At 39.1% G+C, this 18833-nt stretch overlaps 1 protein-coding gene across 1 annotated transcript in view; it reads right to left on the minus strand.

Annotated features, from left to right (window-relative positions):
• Window positions 1-12599: 12599 nt before the first annotated feature.
• The window catches only part of CMTM6 (CKLF like MARVEL transmembrane domain containing 6), a 52041-nt gene continuing 45807 nt past the window's right edge, over window positions 12600-18833 (minus strand). The window contains exons 3-4 of the mRNA XM_022553704.3: window positions 18082-18180; window positions 12600-15550 (exon numbers count right to left, since the gene is read on the minus strand). Of these exons, the coding sequence (XP_022409412.1) occupies window positions 15428-15550; window positions 18082-18180 (222 nt within the window). The 3' untranslated portion in view covers window positions 12600-15427. The remainder of the gene's footprint in view (window positions 15551-18081; window positions 18181-18833) is intronic.

Raw genomic sequence — 18833 nt, forward strand, 5'->3', positions numbered from 1 at the left:
GGGTTTAAGTGATAAACATAGTTTGAAATGTTTCATTGAAATATAATAAATACAGCTAGAATGATTGATGAAATAGTAATGAATCATGCTGATGTCTCTAGCTGTAGCATATCATTAAGGGGAGGTTTAAACTCCCGTCTTTAACTTAAAAGTTTCATGCAGTTTAGCTTCTTAATGAATTTATGATATTGTTGCAGGTTATTTTCTTGAAATACTTTAGTGGAAGTAATTCGAAGATGATAGGTATGAAGGTATGATTTGCTTCACAGATTCCTGAGCACTGTCTGGCTGTGTTGATATAAGGGTTGTTTGGTTTCAGCATCCTGGAGTAGCATCTCTTTTTAGGCCCAATGAAGGGCCAGCTCATGAGTGTAAAACCTCTTCAGAAGAGGTTAATGTTCGCATTGTCACTTCTATGGGTAGAACTACTCGGTTACCTCCTTCTAACAATCGCAGTTCTCCTGGCTTTAGGTCTGAGGCAGGGATTACAGAGGAGTCAGAATTTAAAGCTTCATAATCTGTGTAGTCGTAACTCCAGCCTCATTGGTGCCCTAGAGTTTTTACAGTCAGAGAAGGATGATTGATGTAAAGAAGTCATAAGGATGCGAAGGCAATTAAGATTGTGACGATGGCTGTTAAATTGTTCAGATTGTTTCGACTTCTTGTGCATCTCTTGTGTTTGTATGTGTTAGTTTAGTCGTTAGTATGAGTGAAATAATATAAAGAACCAAAGAGCCAATGAAATATATGATGATTCGGGACTTCCGTGGTGGTCCAGTGGCTAAGACTCAGCACTCCCAATGTTGACGGCCGGGGTTCGATCCCTGGTCAGGGAACTAGATCCCGCATGCTACAACCAAGAAGTCCACATGCCTCAACTAATGTCCCGAATGCTGCAAGTAACATCCCACATGCAACAACTAAGACTCGGTGCAGCCTATGTAAATAAGTAAATTTTAAAAAAAGATGATTCATGTGTGATCATGGAAATGTAGGAAGCTCTTCTATCATGGGTGATGTTGCATCTTGAAAGCCTAGTTGAAAAGGATATGCCATGGAGAGGGATAGGGCTTTCACCTATAATTTAACTTGGACAAAGTTATGTACTTTTTACCAATATCTCATTTATTGAGAAAGACATAATGGTTATGGTATTGGCTTGAAACAGTATAAGAGGGTTTGGTTCCTTCCTTTCCTAGTTTTCTTTTCTTTCTGGTGCATTGGGTCTTAGTTGCAGCACACGCGATCTTTGAGGCATGTGGGATCTTTTCATTATGGTGCGCGGTATGCTCAGGTTTCTCTCTAGTTGTGGCATGTGGGTTTTCTCTTCTCTAGTTGTGGTGTGCAGGCTCCAGAGCGCATGGGCTCTGTAGTCTGCGACACACAGGCTCTCTCGTTGAGGCTCGCGAGCTAAATAGCTGTGGCTTAGTTGCCCCGGGGCATGTGGGATCTTAGTTCCCCAACCAGGGATTGAACCCGCGTCCCCTGCACTGGAAGGTGGATTCTTTATCACTGGACCACCAGGGGTGTCCCCTAGTTATTTATTTATTTGGCCGTGCCATACATCATGTGGGATTTTAGTTCCCCAACCAGGGATCGAACCCGCACCCCCTGCATTGGAAGGGCAGAGTCTTGACCACTGGACTGCCAGGGAAGTCCTTTTCCTACTTATTTGAGACTGACATAAGTGGGTTCTTCGAATCTGTGATGTGGTGGAGGGCATCCATGTAATCACTCTAAGTTTGCAGTGGTTACATCTACTGTTGAGACCGCTCTTTGTGATGCAAGTGCTTCTCAGATGATGAAAATGATTAGTATGACGGCTGTAACTGAAATGCAGGAACCTATTGATGAAATGGTATTTCACGTTGTATATGCGTCAGGGTAGTCAGTATATCATTGTGGTATTCCAGATAAACCCAGGAAATGTGGGCAGGTTATATTTATGCCTACAAATATAAGTACACAATGGATTTTTGCTCCTGCTGAATTGAGTGTATAAGCTGAGAATAGTGGGAATCAGTTGCACAAAGCCTCCTATGGTGGTGAAGACTGCTCCTAATGCACAGTGGAAAAGTCCGTAGTGTGTGTCGAGAAGGACAGTATCTAGGGATGAGTTGGCTCTAACAATTCCTGTTAAACCACCTGTAAAAGGAAAAGAAATCCTAGGGCTCATAATATAGCAGGGGATCATTTGATGTTACCTCCGTGAAGAGTGGCTAAGCAGCTAAATTCTTTTACTCCTGTGGGAATAGCGATAATTGAAGTAGCTGATGTAAAGTATGATCGTGTATCAGCATCTGTACCTACTGGTATAGATGGGCTCATGACCTAAAAGGTCAACAAACATATTAAAAGATGCTCAAGCTCGGGCTTCCCTGGTGGCACAGTGGTTGAGAGTCCGCCTGCCGATGCAGGGGACACGGGTTCGTGCCCCGGTCCAGGAAGATCCCACATGCCGCGGAGCGGCTGGGCCCGTGAGCCATGGCCGCTGAGCCTGCACATCCGGAGCCTGTGCTCTGCAACAGGAGAGACCACAACAGTGAGAGGCCCACGTACCGCAAAAAAAAAAAAAAAAAAAAAAAAAAATTCTGAAGCTCAAATGTACATGTATTTGACTGTGTTAGGGCCTCAGATGCCATAGCTGAGGTGAAGCAACCCCCAAATTTAAAAAATAATGGGGGGACTTCCCTGGTGGTCCAGTGGTTAGGACTCAGCACTTTCACTGTCGTGCCACAGGTTCAGTCCCTGGTCGGGGAACTAAGATCCCACAAGCTGCAAGGTGTGGCCAAAAAAAAAAAAAAAAACCTAAAGTGGGAGGGATCCTACTAGTGTATAGAATAAGAAATAAAGTCCTGCATCAGTCGTTCTGTTGGACTGTATAATCGGGTAATGATAATAAGTGTTGCAACTAGTGTTTCAAATAAAATGTAAACTAGGATTCGTTCTATGGCAGTCATTTTTTTTTCTTCTAGGAAACATTTTATATTATTAATTTTTATTGCAGTATAGTTGCTTTACAATGTTGTGTTAGTTTCTACTGTACAGCAAAGTGAATCCGCTATAGGTATACATATATCCCCTTTTTTGGATTTCCTTCCCATTTAGGTCACCACAGAGCATTGAGTAGAGAGTTCCCTGTGCTATACAGTACATTCTCATTAGTTATCTATTTTATACATAGTATCAGTAGTATATATATGTCAATCCCAATCTCCCAATTCATCCCACCCCTCCTTCCCCCTTGGTATCCATGTTTGTTCTCTACGTCTGTGTCTCTATTTCTGCTTTGCAAATAAGACCATCTATACCATTTTTCTAGATTCCACATATATGCATTAATACATATTTGTTTTTCTCCCTCTGACTTACTTCATTTTGTATGACAGTCTATAGGTACATCCACATCTCTACAAATGACCCAATTTCATTCCTTTTTACAGTTGAGTAATATTCCACTGTATATATGTACCACACCTTCTTTATCCATTCCTCTGCTGATGGACATTTAGGTTGCTTCCATGTCCTGGCTATTGTAAATAGTGCTGCAGTGAACATCAGGTGCATGTGTCTTTTTGAATTGTTTTTCTCTGGTTATATGCCCAGTAGTGGGATTGGTGGGTCATATGGTAGTTCTGTTTTTAGTTTTTTAAGGAACCTCCATAGTGGCTGTATCAATTTACATTCCCACCAACAGTGCAAAAGGGTTCCCTTTTCTCCACACCTTCTCCAGCATTTATTGCCTGTGGATTTTTTGATGGTGGCCATTTGACTGGTGTGAGGTGATACCTCATTGTTTTGATTTGCATTTCTCTAATAATTAGTGATGTTGAGCATCTTTTCATGTGTTTGTTGGCTATCTGCATGTCTTCTTTGAAGAAATGTCTGTTTAGGTCTTCCACCCATTTTTTGAATGGATTGTTTCTTTTTTTGATATTGAGCTGCATGAGCTGTTTGTATATATTTGGAGATTAGTCCTTTGTCAGTTGCTTCGTTTGCAAATGTTTTCTCCCATTCTGAGGGTTGTCTTTTCATCTTGTTTATGGTTTCCTTTGCTCTGCAGAAGCTTTTACGTTTAATTAGGTCCCATTTGTTTATTTTTGTTTTTATTTTCATTATTCTAGGAGGTGGGTCAAAAAAGATCTTGCTGTGATTTATGTCAAAGAGTGTTCTATGTTTTCCTCTAAGAGTATTATAGTGTCTGGTCTTATATTTAGGTCGTTAATCCATTTGAGTTTATTTCTGTGTATGGTGTTAGGGAGTGTTCTAATTTCATTCTTTTGCATGTAGCTGTCCAGTTTTCCCAGCACCACTTATTGAAGAGGCTGTCTTTTCTCCATTGTATATTCTTGTCACCTTTGTCATAGATTGGGTGACCATAGGTGTGTGGGTTTATCTCTGGGCTTTCTATCCTGTTCCATTGATCTATGTTTCTGTTTTTGTGCCAGTATCATACTCTTTTTTTTTTTTTTTTCATACTCTCTTGATTACTGTAGCTTTGTAGTATAGTCTGAAGTCGGGCAGCCTTATTCCTCTAGCTCTGTTTTTCTTTCTCAAGATTGCTTTGGCTATTCAGGGTCTTTTATGTTTCCATATATGGTAGTCAATGTTAAGATTAGAAATATTTGTCATTTTACTAGTATGGTGATGTACAGTTTTTTCTGGGTTAGGGATTCTTTGGACAGGTGGAATTGGCTGGCTAGAAGTATGAGTGGCAAAAGTTGTGTTGGTAAAGCTAATGGTGGTGCTGATAGGGAGTCAGAGAAAAAAACTAGTGAAGAGTTGAGGCTATAATCATTAAATTGGCTGAGTAGGCTTATTCAACTAATCAGAAAGCTATGGGCTATAGGGTTACTTCCTATTCTATTATTCTTTGATAATCCTGTTAGTGGTATTAATATAATTGTAAGGATAATGATTTTTGACATTGGAGAACGTTAAGAACGTTAAGATTTTGTACCTCGTCGGTGCCATGTATGTGTGATACTATTACTAATAGGGATAGTCCAAGTGCAAATACTAGTAGTACAATGGGTATTCTGCTAGAGTGAAATGTGTTTAGAATTATTAGGGTTGCAAATAATTATTAGGTTGCTATAATGAATAGTGATAACATATTCCTTCTTGGCATAATATCTAGTGAGGATATTAGGTAATATTGGTACATTAGTAATCCTACAAGAGATACTGAACATGCTATAATAATATATATATTAAAGGCACTTGATAATTATGAACTTAATCATAATCTAATGAGTTTAAGTCCTTTACTGTAGCTTAAACTAATGATCATTTTCAGTTCATTCTAGTGCTTTTTGGGTTCATTCATAGGCCAGCCTTGTTGCTAGTAGTAAGGTTAGAAACAGAGCTATAATGAGCATTGTTTTTAGGTTGTTTGGATGCTCAGGGTAAAGGTAAAAGGAGAGCAATCTCTAAGTCGAAGAGAAGAAATGTCAGAGCCACTAAGAAAACCTTTCTGGAACAGGGTAAGCGTGCCGACCATATGGGGTCAAATCCACACTCGTAGAGACTTGTTTTTTCTGTGTAAATATTTAATGGAAGGAGTCAGAATGTGATACATACAAGCAGTGAGGATAGTACTCTATTTGTGATTAATATCAGTATAAGATTTATTATTTTTCAGATTATACCAACAGTAATTGATTGAAAGTCAATTAACGATTTAATACTAAAGAAGAAGATCCTCATCAATAAATAGATACGCAAAGGAATAGTCATACTATGTCTACAAAATGTCAATATCAGGCTGCAAAGTCCAAGTGGTGATTGGATGTAAAGTGAAATTTTAATTGGTGTAAGAAGCAGACGATTAGGAAAGTAGAATCAATCATTCCATGTCGGCCGTGGAATCCTGTAGCCATGAAGAAAGTTGATCCATATACACCATCTAAATTGTAAAAGACGTTTCGTACTATTCTGAGGCTTGTAGAAGTGTGAAGTAAACATGCAACGCAATTGTCATAGAAAGGGCTTGGAGCGTATGTGTTTGGTTTCCTTCTATGAGGTTGTGGCAGGCTCCGGTGATGGGTACCCCGGAGGCTAATAGGACTGAGGTGTTGAGAAGTGGTCCTTCTAGTGGGTTTAGAGGGCAGATGCCTGGGATGGTCAGCATCCGCCTAGTTCACGGGGTGGGGTGAGGCTCGAGTGATGGAAGGCTCAGAAAAAGCTGGTAAGAAAGAGGGCTTCTGAAATCATGAAAAGAATAAGTTCAAATTGAAGTCCTTCTTGAACAATTGGTACAGGATGGCCTTGGAAGGTGCTTTCTTGGACGATGTCTTGTCATCACTGTTATACTGAGTATTAGTAAGCCTGGTGCTAATAATAGTACTGAATTAAACTGAAATCCTATGACAAGGCCGGATGTTATTAGGAGGGCTGGAAGAGCTCCTGTAAGGGGTCAGGGACTAGGATTTACTCTGACATGCAGGGGTTTCGTGGGTCTTTGTGTGTTGTCATATACGTAGAGACTTACTAGTAGGGTGAATATTTAAGTGTGAATTAGGGGGACAGCGAATTCGAAGATTGTGAGTAGGATAAGAATAATGACTGTCAGGACTTCCCTGGTGGTCCAGTGGTTAAGAATCCTCCTTTCAATTCAGGGGACACAGGTTTGATCCCTGGTCGGGGAACTAAGATCTGACATGCCGAGGGGCGACTAAACCTGCGAGCTCTAGAGCCTGCATGCTGCAACTAAGACCCGATGCAGCCAAATAAATATTAAAAAAAAAAAAAATGACGACTGTCATAAGGGCTGTGGTGGTACTAATATGTAGTAGTGCTAGAGTTGCCCCTCCGATTCAATGAATTAATCAGTGACCTGCTCTAATACTGGCTGTTAATCGAATGGCTAAGGCTATTGGTTGACTAAATAGGCTCATAGTTTCAAAGATGACTAGCACAGGGATAAGAGGCACTGGGGTCCTTGTGGTAGAAAATAGGCCAAGGATGCTTTTGTTTTGTGGGAAAAACCAGTCATTACAGTTCCTGCTCATAGAGGGATTGCTAGACCTGAATGCATTGAGAGTTGTGTGGTGGGTATAAATGAAGGTGGTAGGGGTCTTAGTAAATTTGTTGACCCAGTAAATAGAATGAGTGATTGAAGTATTCGTATTCAGGTCTGTCCTGTGTGATTATGAATGGCCATTATTTGTTTTGATGTGCATTGGACTCGTCACTGTTGAGTAAAAATGATACGGTTGTGGATTCGTGGGTTAGGAGTGGGGAATACAATGCTTGGGACTAGAGCAATGAAGATAGCAATATTGTTATTGTTATTGTTGGGGTAATGAAACAGGCCAATAAATTTTCATTCATTTTGTTTCTCAAAGGGTGGACTGTTTTTGCGTTTGAGTTTTAATTCTGGGTTTAAGTGATAAACATAGTTTGAAATTTTTCATTGGACTATAATAAGTAGCGATAGAATGATTGATGAAATAGTAATGAATCTTGTTTATGTCTCTGGTTGTGGCATATCATTAAGGGGAGATTTAAACTCCCTTTTTTTTTTTTTTTAATTTTTGGCTGCATTGGGTCTTCGTTGCTGTGCGTGGGCTTTTCTCTGGTTGTGGCAAGTGGGGCCTACTCTTCGCTGTGGTGCGTGGGCTTCTCATTGCGGTGGCTTCTCTTGTTGCAGAGCGTGGGTTCTAGGCACGTGGGCTTCAGTAGTTCTGGCACGCAGGCTCAGTAGTTGTGGCTCGCAGGCTCTAGAGTGCAGGCTCAGTAGTTGTGGCGCACGGGCTTAGTGGGAACATACAGTATTTCTCTGTGTCAGACTTATTTCACTTAGCACAATGCCCTCATGGTCCATGCTGTCACAAAAGGCAGGATCTCCTTCTTTTTATGGTTGAATTATATAAATATTCCACATTTTCTTTATCCATTTGTCTTTTAATGGATACTTAGGTTGTTTCCATATCTTTCTATCTATTGTGAATAATGCTGCAATGAACATGAGTTGCAGATATCTCTTCAAGACAGTGGTTTCATTTCCTTTGGAGTTATACTCAGAAATGGAATTGTTGGATAATATTATATATTAGTTCTACTTTTAATTTTTTGAGGAAACTCCCTAGTATTTTCCATAATGGTTGTACCAGTTCACATTCCCATCAACAGTGCACAAGGATTCCCTTTTCTCCACATCTTTACCAACTCTTGTTATCACTTGTCTTTTTGATAGCCATTCTAACCGGTGTGACCCATAATGGTTCTTTAATGAATAATTTGACTGCGTCCACAATAGGTTGTAATCGGCCATATGGTCCAATGATGTTTGGTCCTTTTCAAAGTTGTATATAACCTAGTACTTTTTGTTCAATTAATGTAAGGAATGCTACGGCTAGAAGAATTGCAACGAGTATTAAGATATTAATTATAAACATTGTGTTAGGGAGAGGAGTGGAACCTCTGATTATAAGGGTTTAAGTTTTATGAAGTTACCGGGCTCTGTCACCCTAACAAACCCTTTTCTTGAGTAATTAGGAATTAATTAAGATTATATAATTTTTTTTGGGGGGGGGGGCTGCACCACACGGCATGTGGGATCTTAGTTCCCAAACCAGGGATCAAACCCACGCCCCCTGCATTGGAAGCACAGTGTTAACCACTGGACCACCAGGGAAGTCCCTATATCATTTATTATTTTAAGGCATTTTTATAAAGTAGGCTTTATTTCTCTTGCCCTTTCAAACTGGGAAAAATATAGGGTAGATAGAAACCGACCTGGATGACTCCTGTCTGAACTGGGATCAAGTAGGACTTTAATCGTTGAACAAACAAATCTTTAATAGCGGTTACACAATTGGGGTGTCCTGATCCAGCATCGAGGTTGTAAACTCTGTTGTCGATATGAACTCTAGAATAGGGTTGTGCTGTTAGCCCTAGGGTTACTTGTTCTATTGATCAATTTTTTTGGATCAATAAATGATCAATTATTTTGACTAGCAAGTCTAGATTTTAATCACTCGGAGGTTGTTTTGTTCTCTGAGGTCACCTGGACCAAAATTGTTAACCCACATGAAATTTTTGTTGTCCCTTAATCGTTTATATTTTGCGTTAATTAATTAAAGCTCCATAGGCTCGTCTCATCTTATTTTGTCATTGCCACCTCTTCATGGGAAGGTCAATTTCACTGATCGAAAGTAAGTGACAATAAAACCCTCGTGTGGCCATTCATACAAGTCCTCATTTAGACAACAAATGGTGATGTTACCTTTGCATGGTCAGGATACCTCGGTCGTTTAACAGATGTCACTGGGCAGGCAGTGCCCCTAATACTTCTTACGCTAGAGGTGATGTTTTTGATAAATAGGTGGGGTTTGTGTTTGCAGAGTTCCTTTTACTTTTTTAAAATCTTCCTTAGGTGCATAACTGTATAAAGGTTAACAGTATATTTGACAAATAGTTTATCGTTGGTTTTATTTACTGTTAATTATCAGTATAGCATTGGTCACTGATGTAAGCTTATGCAAGGAGAAATATTTCTTGTTACTCATTAACATTACTGCTTCTATTAATAAGTCCAGTATTAAACTAGGAGTTAATTTGTTGTTGGTATTAAGATAATTATTTTGTTGGTAATTCCATGGCAGTCCAGTGGTTAGGACTCTGCGCTTCCACTGCAAGGGGGCACGGGTTCAATCCCTGGTCGGGGAACTAAGATCCTGCAAGCCACATGGTGTGGCCAAAAAACAAAACAAAAAAAAAAGAGAGAAGATAATTATATTGTTGAGCTTGAATGCCTTCTTAATTGGTGGCTGCTTTTAAGCCAACTATGGTATTGTTTATATTTACTCTCTAGATAAGGTTGTATCCTGTTTCTAAAAAGCTGTACCTTTTTAGATGAACATTTAGAAATACATTAAAATTTATAGTTTTTTTTGGTAATTTTTAAAGTTGAACTAAGTTTCTGGACAACCAGCTATCACCAGGCTCATTAGGCTTATCACCTCTACTTATAAATCTTCTCACTATTTTGCCACATAGGTGAGTTTATGCTGGTAGCTTGTCTGGCTTTGGGATATTTGACTTAAATTCTCTTTGTTAAATACTTACTAGTTAAATCACTATGCAGAAGGTAAAAGGGATAAACTTTGCTTTTTATTACTTTTAATATTTCTTTCATCATTACCTTATGGTACTTTATAATGTCAAAAAATTTTGGGGGACTTCCCTGGTACTGCAGTGGTTAAGAATCTGCGTGGCAATGCAGGGGACATGGGTTTGAGCCCTGGTCTGGGAAGATTCCACATGCCGCAGAGCAACTAAGGCCGTGCACCACAACTACTGAGCCTGTGCTCTAGAGCCCACGAGCCACAACTGCTGAGCCTGTGTGCCACAACTACTGAAACCTGAGTGCCTAGAGCCCGTGCTCTGCAATGAGAAGCCACCGTAATGAGAAGCCTGCACACCACAACGAAGAGTAGCCCCTGCTCACCGCAACTAGAGAAAGCCTGCGCACAGCAACAAAGACCCAATGCAGCCAAAAATAATAAATAAAACTTTAAAAATACTACTGACTAAAAAAAGCAAACTATACCACGCTGTACATTGTTTATGGATACATCTATATATATGTCAGACAAGAAAAACAGGAAAGATATCCACCAAATTCAAGACAGTGTTTACCTTTGGAAAAGGAAAGAGAATAAGATTAGAGGTGGTGGTACTTTAAAAGTATAACTTCATTTCCTCTTTAAACAAGGGCCCTTAAAGCAAATACGGCAAAATGTTATGATCCACTAAAGCTGGGTGGTATCTACAACAAGCATTATCCTCTGTACTTCCAGTGCTTGACATACTTCAAAAATTTTTAAAGTAGCTAAATGCAAAGATATCAGGGAACGAACAATACTTCCCACTTTTGTTAAACCAATTTTCTATGGTAGACATTATTTGTAGAATTATAATTTAGTGTAAGAAATAAAACAAGTTTTTCTATTTTAAATTGTTTTGGGGTAGTCAGGCCTATAGAAATTTCTTGCTTTTAATTTTAATTGAAGTACGGTTGACTTACAATGTTGTAGGAATTTCTTAAACTGGAAATTTTATTTCTCCTAGCTAGGTCACAATCCTTTACATGCTTATGACAGACACTGTTGATCCCTAACCCATGACGCTTTCTCTTGCTAACAGAACCAATTTTGTTCAGGTATCAGAAGGCTATAGGCTTCAAAGGATATTCACAACCTAAGGGGAGGAATCTTGATTACTTTAAGCCAATCACAGCAATTCTAGTCTCCATGTTAAAATTGATCTGGAAACAGGCATTTAATATCTCCTAGTAAGATAAGTAGGTGAAGTCCACCAAGGGGCTTCTGTGGAAAAGGAACACCTTGAAAGGACATGGAAGAATCAACCACCTCTTCTGGCCTTTGGACATCGTGGTACAAGCAGATGATGCCTAGAGATGTTGCCACCATCTTGCGAAACCATAAAGGGTCAATCCAGAAGACAGAAACTCTCACAGCACAAGGTGGATGGGCAAGGACTTCCCTGGTGGCCCAGGGGAAAGACTCTGTGCTGCCAATGCAGGGGGCCTGGGTTTGATCCCCAGTCGGGGAACTAGATCCCACATGCATGCCACAACTACGACCCAGCATGGCCGAAATAAATAATAAATTAAAAAGAAAAAAAAAAAAAAAGGTGGATGGGCAGAAAAACATGGAAAGAGCCTGGGTCCCTGGTGAGCCACTGAATTTACCAGTTGTGGAACTGCCCTACCCAGATTTCTTGTGAAATAAATTTTCCTTACTGTTTAAGACCCACTTACTTAATTAGGTTTCTGCTCCTTGCAGTTGACTGCACATTGATAAAATCACGCTCTTTATCAAAACAAAACACAAAACTCTGAAGAATGTACAAATTCCAGTGAGTTCCTGACGACTATAAAGACCTTGTTATTCTGTACGTCTGGAGGCAGGAATTTTGCAAACTACACAAATAGTTGTAGCTTTACCAGAACCACCACCTCAGTTTTGCTTCACACTTTCCCAATCATTGAACAGCTTGAGAGAGAATGTACCTATTTTGTTTTTAGGCTTGTTGGCCACACTGAGAAATGTGATCGAGTCCAAATTTGCTTCTTTGGGAGTATTTAAAGGCATATTTAGTCCATAACATTCCTTTGTAACTCTTTTTTTTTTGCGGTACGTGGGCCTCTCCCTGTTGTGGCTTCTCCCGTTGCGGAGCACAGGCTCCGGACGCACAGGCTCAGCGGCCATGGCTCACGGGCCCAGCCACTCCGCGGCATGTGGGATCTTCCCAGACCGGGGCACGAACCCGTGTCCCCTGCATCGGCAGGCGGACTCTCAACCACTGCGCCACCAGGGAAGCCCATTTCTTTGTAACTCTTCACACAGGGCTCCCTAAAAACGTTGTTTCAATGTGTATTCCAACTTTCCAAGAGGGACAGCCCATGGGTAGGAGTTGGACGTGTTTCTTTTCTACCCACGCCCCACGCCCAAGCAGATCCAAAGTCCAGTATTCTTACCAAGGTTGTAGAGCCAACTCCTAGAACTCTGGAGAAAGCTTTCATTTAAACACCATGTTTTTATAATAATTAAACAACTACAAAGGTGTGAACAGTAAAGTGGGTTTATTTAAAAAGAAGACTACAAAATTTGACACAGAGAGATATAAAAGACTCAGGATTTAAAATTATTAAATACAAAAATGATTGGCTATAAACAATGTAAAAATACATTTCCCGGTCCCCAAACAGAAGTATAGCAATTATAAAATTTTTGTACTGTATATGCATTTCCCTTATCATTTTTAAGAACCATTCTAAACAGTCTATTTGTGTAAATATAAATTTACCATAAACGTTAATAAAAAATTATTTTACATTTGAGTTTACTGAGTGTGCCCTTTTCTGTAAGTAACAGTATCTTTGGTTTCAAGTTCACCTTGAAATTTTTATTTACCACAAAGATCTTTTTACTCCTAACTCCTTCTACAATAGAAGACGTAGGCTAATCAATCATGGGTCCTGTAAAAAACAATGTGAAGAAAGGTTCTAGAGTGACCCAAAATACCAGTGAAGATATTACCTTTCAGTGGCCAGCTAAGAGGTCCATTCTGCGCCAATGAAACAAATGGAAGTGAAACCTCAGAACAAGCAGAGCTTAAGTTCCACGCCAACATGCTGTGGATGTGAGGCCAGCAGAGGACATTCCGTCAAACTCAGCTGAGCCCAGTGCATGACTGGGGACGCTGAGGAAGCCCAGATGGTCTGCTCTGAATCCCAGCTGGGTGCAGATGATACTTAAAAGGACAACGGTATAGCTGGATGTGAAATCTGAGAACCTGCCTACCACAAGCTGCTTGTCATCTTTGAACCCAAGACCCAGGCTATTTCTCCTCTCTCAGACAGCACACCTAGTAAAAACAGCATCCAAGACTGGTTTCATTATCTCCCAAGCAGGTGCTGGTGACACCACCACTAGCACTAGCATCCAAGCTCTGATACAAATGGATAAGGTTCTAAGTCAGTAAGAGCAGAAGCTGTGTCCGGCCATCTGCGTCTGAAAACCATCTACAACACACAATTGGCAGATGAGAAATTTAAAAAGGATGAGGTCATTAAACTGTCTCACTGGAAACACGATTCCACTCTTTCAGACAGAAAACCTACTAGCCCAGGAGACTTTCACCAAAGTACTGAAGGATCTGATGCATGGGCTCATTGCCTGAGCCCTACAGTCTTGAGTCAAAAAAATCTACCAGGAGGACAAGAAAGGTCTAGTCTGTGAACCACTTGGTCAGAAAGGTCCCTTTTTTTAAAAAAAAAAAAAGGACCCACTTTAAGAAAGGTCTTGCTCAAAGTGCCCTGGCTGGCTGGCTCTAAGACAGACTGCCAGCAACAGACAGTTCTTCCAAATTATCAGAACTGGGTATGAAGTGTCTTCTGAGAATGGTTTGACTACTCCCTTACACCATCAACAGTATTAAACTGGGCAGGAATCTCTGGATATTCACTTTCTTAAGAAGGTCTCCTGGGTTTCCCTGGTGGCACAGTGGTTGAGAGTCCGCCTGCCGGTGCAGGGGACACGGGTTCGTGCCCCGGTCTGGGAGGATCCCACATGCCACGGAGTGGCTGGGCCCATGAGCCATGGCTGCTGAGCCTGTGCGTCCAGAGCCTGTGCTCTGCAGCGGGAGAGGCCACAACAGTGAGAGGCCCGCGTACCACAAAAATAAAAAGAAAAAGAAGGTCTCCTTTGAAGAGAAACCAGAGCAATGCCTATGTGGGAACAAGAACCCTAAAGATCCTGCTCTATACTCTATGCAATTAAAAGGGCCCAAGATTCTGGAGAATCTGTCATCAAGGAAGCCAGGAGCCAGAGGCCCAGCTATGCCTGATGAAGTAGTACATGGACCATTCTTATAAGGAGACAGAAGAGGGAGGCTCTCAAATCAAAAATCAAAGATTGGGGTTTTAAAAGAAGATTGGCTCCAAAGAAAACACTGAACAGAACCTGCAGAGCTGTATTAACTTCAGTAGAAATAATCATATGGCAAAAGGGAGCAAACCATTTTCTGTCTTCTAGTATGAACTCATCTCTTCAGGCATCTGGAAGTGCTTGAGGCCTACTTTTATAACTACTTTCACTGCATTGTGCAAAAGTGTATCTTATCTTTCTTTGGTCCTTAGTCATGATAGCAGTTTCTTCCATTTTTCTATCTTTCTATATAAAGATCTTTTTTTTACATGATATTGACAAGCAAAGTACAGTATAAACATGGGGTTACTGATGCTGTTGCTTTTGTAATATGTAAAATATCAACATCTCCCATACATTTTCTATTAGGCTATAAAAGGTCTCAGAAGGAGAGTCAATTATTATTATCCTAAAATGTTACAGTATAATTTTAAGTCTGAGTGAGATACAGTAAAGCCTGGGTTTTACATTTTATGGAAAAAAACCTAGACCAACATTTAAAATATTGATCTCTTAAATATACATTAAATTTTATCTAGTCATCAAAAAGCAGAGTTATAGTTAAGCAAATTAATTTAAAAATGAAACCATTTCTAAATGGATAAACTTAATCATGCTGCTTGAAAGCATAATTTGAAAGCTAAGCCTAGTAACAATGACAGAATAATTTATCATCAGTTGAGCTATGTGATTTAAACAAGCAATTGCCCTCACCTCCAAACAAAACAAAACTTCATCTGACAGAAGTTTCAACTGTTACCAAAAAATATATATATATATTTTAAAACAAAAAGCCCTCTGGCCCAATTTGTGGTGACTGACACACAGTCCAATCAATACTGATCAAACTGCCTTTCTGCCTTGCGCTCCAGAAGAAGTGGTTTAATAATGACAGACTCTACAAGAGCTTCTGCCAGGGCTCAGGCACCACGCAGTGGCGACGTAACACCTGTTCCCTAGAGTCCCTAAGCATTAAGTGGTTCACTAACAGTAGCCTCAGGTTTTCTTGGCCGGGGCTCCTTACGTTTTTCATAGACCATAAGGAAAAAGTCAGACAGGAACACAAGACTTGCTAGAAATCCAAACACCTGAGGAGGGAAAAGGGGCAAAGATTATATGAGGAATGCTGCAATATACTCTCACATTTCCTACTTGGCTCTGATCGTGTTTTATACAAGCAAGACAATTCATCAATTTATCTTATACACATCATTCTTAACATCAGTGGTTAAAAATCTTTTAAGATCAAAAAATGGAAAGAAGTTACAAAAAAAGAATTCCAGAATAATGGCCATTAGTCAAGGTCACAATATATTAATGTCCTGTCTTGTGTGTGTGTGTATGTGTGAGGTGCCAATCTATGAAGCTAAGGTTAATAGATGAAAAACAAAATCCTATAACATGATACAAAACACTGGATTGTTAGCAATGGTTTAGACTGACAGATGAGAAGAGCAGGCAGCCACGCCTAGGTAAAAATGGAAAAGGTTATTTGTATCAAAACAGAAATTCTATTTTGAAGATACTTTTAGGTTAAATGGTTCAATTACCTAAAAAATATTTTCCAGCTCACTGTCACACTGTAATGACACAGCAACATGACGCCACTACCTACTACCTCTTCCTTAAATCACTTCCTCATTATACTCTTCTAACATCTACTCAAACATTCTGAGAATTCTGTCAAGAGACAGAAGCCCATGGTGCAAATTTAGCTTCTTCACTAGAAAAACCCTTAAGGAAGGGGGGCCAAAGTGCTCTGTAAAAAGAGAAAATCGATGTAGGTTATGGCTAAAGTCCCAATTCTAAGGCTCCATCTCCATGAAGTTTAACATTTTGTTGTCGTTTGCTGCAGTCTCTTGCCCTTCACACCCCATCCCTCCATTCTGCCTCATTTCACTGTAAAGCAAACGGAGCTCCCTATTCATTAATTCACCTGGATGTCCCCAACACATCCAACCAAAATGTAATTATCAATTCCACCCCCTGAAACCCAAGTCCCTTCTCCACTCTGGAGTCTGTATTTTGGCTTGATGGCATCTGTCCCCTTATTTGACTGGCAAATTTGACACTTTAAAGGCAGATCAGATGTCATCTTGTCTACGAAGACATCTCTGACCACCTTATTAGAAAGCTCTGGTCCATACAGGACCCTCTATGCATATAACCCAAATGATCTTCTAGCTCTTCTGCTCACATCACAATTTTTTAAAAAATGGACTCCCTCACCCATTTCAGTCTACATAATTTTCATAATTTAAATAGTTGCAAAAGGTAATTTCCAGCATTTTATAAATACTGAGCTTTTAAAACACCAGTCACTCTTAAATATATCTAATGAAATCTGAATACTGTAACATTCTGACATACCACCTAATTAAAACAATAAATAAGCTTTTTTTTAATAGCCGGTAATTTTAGGACATGCTTTCTTTCCCCCCACGAACTCAACATTTCCTCAACTTTATTTTACTTCCTCCACAGGATTTTACAATAATACATTTTTATACTAGAAAGTATTTTACTGATTCACCCTATCATACTCTTCTGCAACAAAAATATGATTACAAACAAATTAAGCATAAGGCTTTTCTTCTCTTCAACTGGTTCATGTATCCATGACTAAATATTACTTATTGCTAGAATGCATCAAGGTTTGGCATTAATTTTATTGTTTTGTTTTTATACGTGTAAGTACTAAGAAACTGTGTTCACATAAATAGGTAGATATGTTATAGCCGTCTAATTCTCTGAACTCCTTTTGAGTTGTTCTATCATAAAAAGCAGTTTTAATGATCTATTAGCTGACAGTTCAATTAATTACAACTTCAATTTTCTTATGAACAAAGCATTAATTGGAAATCAGCTGACTAGTAAGAGGACTTGTTAACCAGTTGTTAGTTGTTCATGTTCACAGCACTGGCATCAATTAAGTCCATGATCCTTGATTTGCAATTCTGAAGTCCAAAAAGCAACAAAAACTCGAAGTTTCATGATTTACTTGGCTGAAAATTGACACAAGGTAAAACTCTTTACAGTCTTTACCTATCTCTTTAACTGTGAATATTCAGATGCTTCAGAAAAATTAATATGTTGGATTACAAGGTGCTGCCCAGGCCCTCTGAAGGTGTGTAATACAGTATATGCACAGTATTACCTTTCAAGTGCAGAATATTCTGAATTCTAAAAAACATTTGGTCCCTCAAGGATTTCAGATAAAAACATTTACTTATCTATCTCTTATACTAGGCTGAACTTTGGGGTCATTTCTCCTGTCTATTCTCTACACCTAAAACAGCATGTGGTATGTAGGTGTGTTTCTGTTGAACCAAAAAGGGGAGAAATATAAGATAATCAAGTCAATTTTACCACTTCCATTAGCAATAAAGTTCATATGTGACTTCAATGGATTTTTGTTAACAAAACTCAGTCAAATTCTAAAGACAGGTTCTAGGTTTTTAAGGCTATCATATTTATTTGCTTTTAGGCCTCTAATCAAATTACACTAAAAAATAAGTTAAAAGACAAACCACTCTCCCTTATTGTATAACCTGTCAAGTACTTTCCAAATTCCATATTTCTAAGCAAATAAAAATAAGCAAAGATAAAAGGTACTTACAATTGCAGCAAGTTCAGCCGGGGTACTGTCATGTGTCAAAGCGAAAAAGATGGATGCCACCAAAAACACCAATCCTGTTCCCACAGTAATATAAAAATCCTATACATACACATAAAACATAAGGAATACAGCATGGTTAGGGTGGCTGAAAACAAATGTTTTAATTTTTAACTTTTAAAAAACTTCAGTGACTTTTTTTCTTGACTCAAACTTACATACTTCAACTTCTAACTTTTCAATAAGCCTGGTATTTGATAAATACCCTGTAAAGGAACAGTATGCACACTCTGGACAGGGCATATTCAGAGAGTACATCACAAGATGATGTTTTAATAAAAATAGTTCTCCATTATTACTTATTTGTGGAATCTAAAAAGTAAACAAATGAGTAACAAAGACCCCCAGACACAGAGAATAAACTAGTGGTGCCCAGTGGGGAAAGGGAAAGGGGAGGGGCAAGATAGGGGAAGGGGATTAAGAAGTACCAACTATCATGTATAAAATAAATAAGCAAGAAGGATATATTGTACAGCACAGGAAAATCTAGCCGTTATTTGGTAACGAACTTTAAATGGAGTATAATCTATAAAAATATTGAATTGCTACATTGTTCACCTGAAACTAATATAATATTGTAAAATCAATTATATTCTATTACAAATAAATATGAAATAAAATAAAAACAGTTCCCCAAAGGTCATGCATGTGTGTGCTTATCTTTTTCTCTAGGATGTATTAATTTTTAAAAAATA

Source organism: Delphinapterus leucas, chromosome 10, assembly GCF_059928025.1.
Source record: "Delphinapterus leucas isolate spDelLeu-1000000601 "Yukka" chromosome 10, BTC_Dleu_Yukka2, whole genome shotgun sequence".
Lineage (NCBI taxonomy): Eukaryota > Metazoa > Chordata > Mammalia > Artiodactyla > Monodontidae > Delphinapterus > Delphinapterus leucas.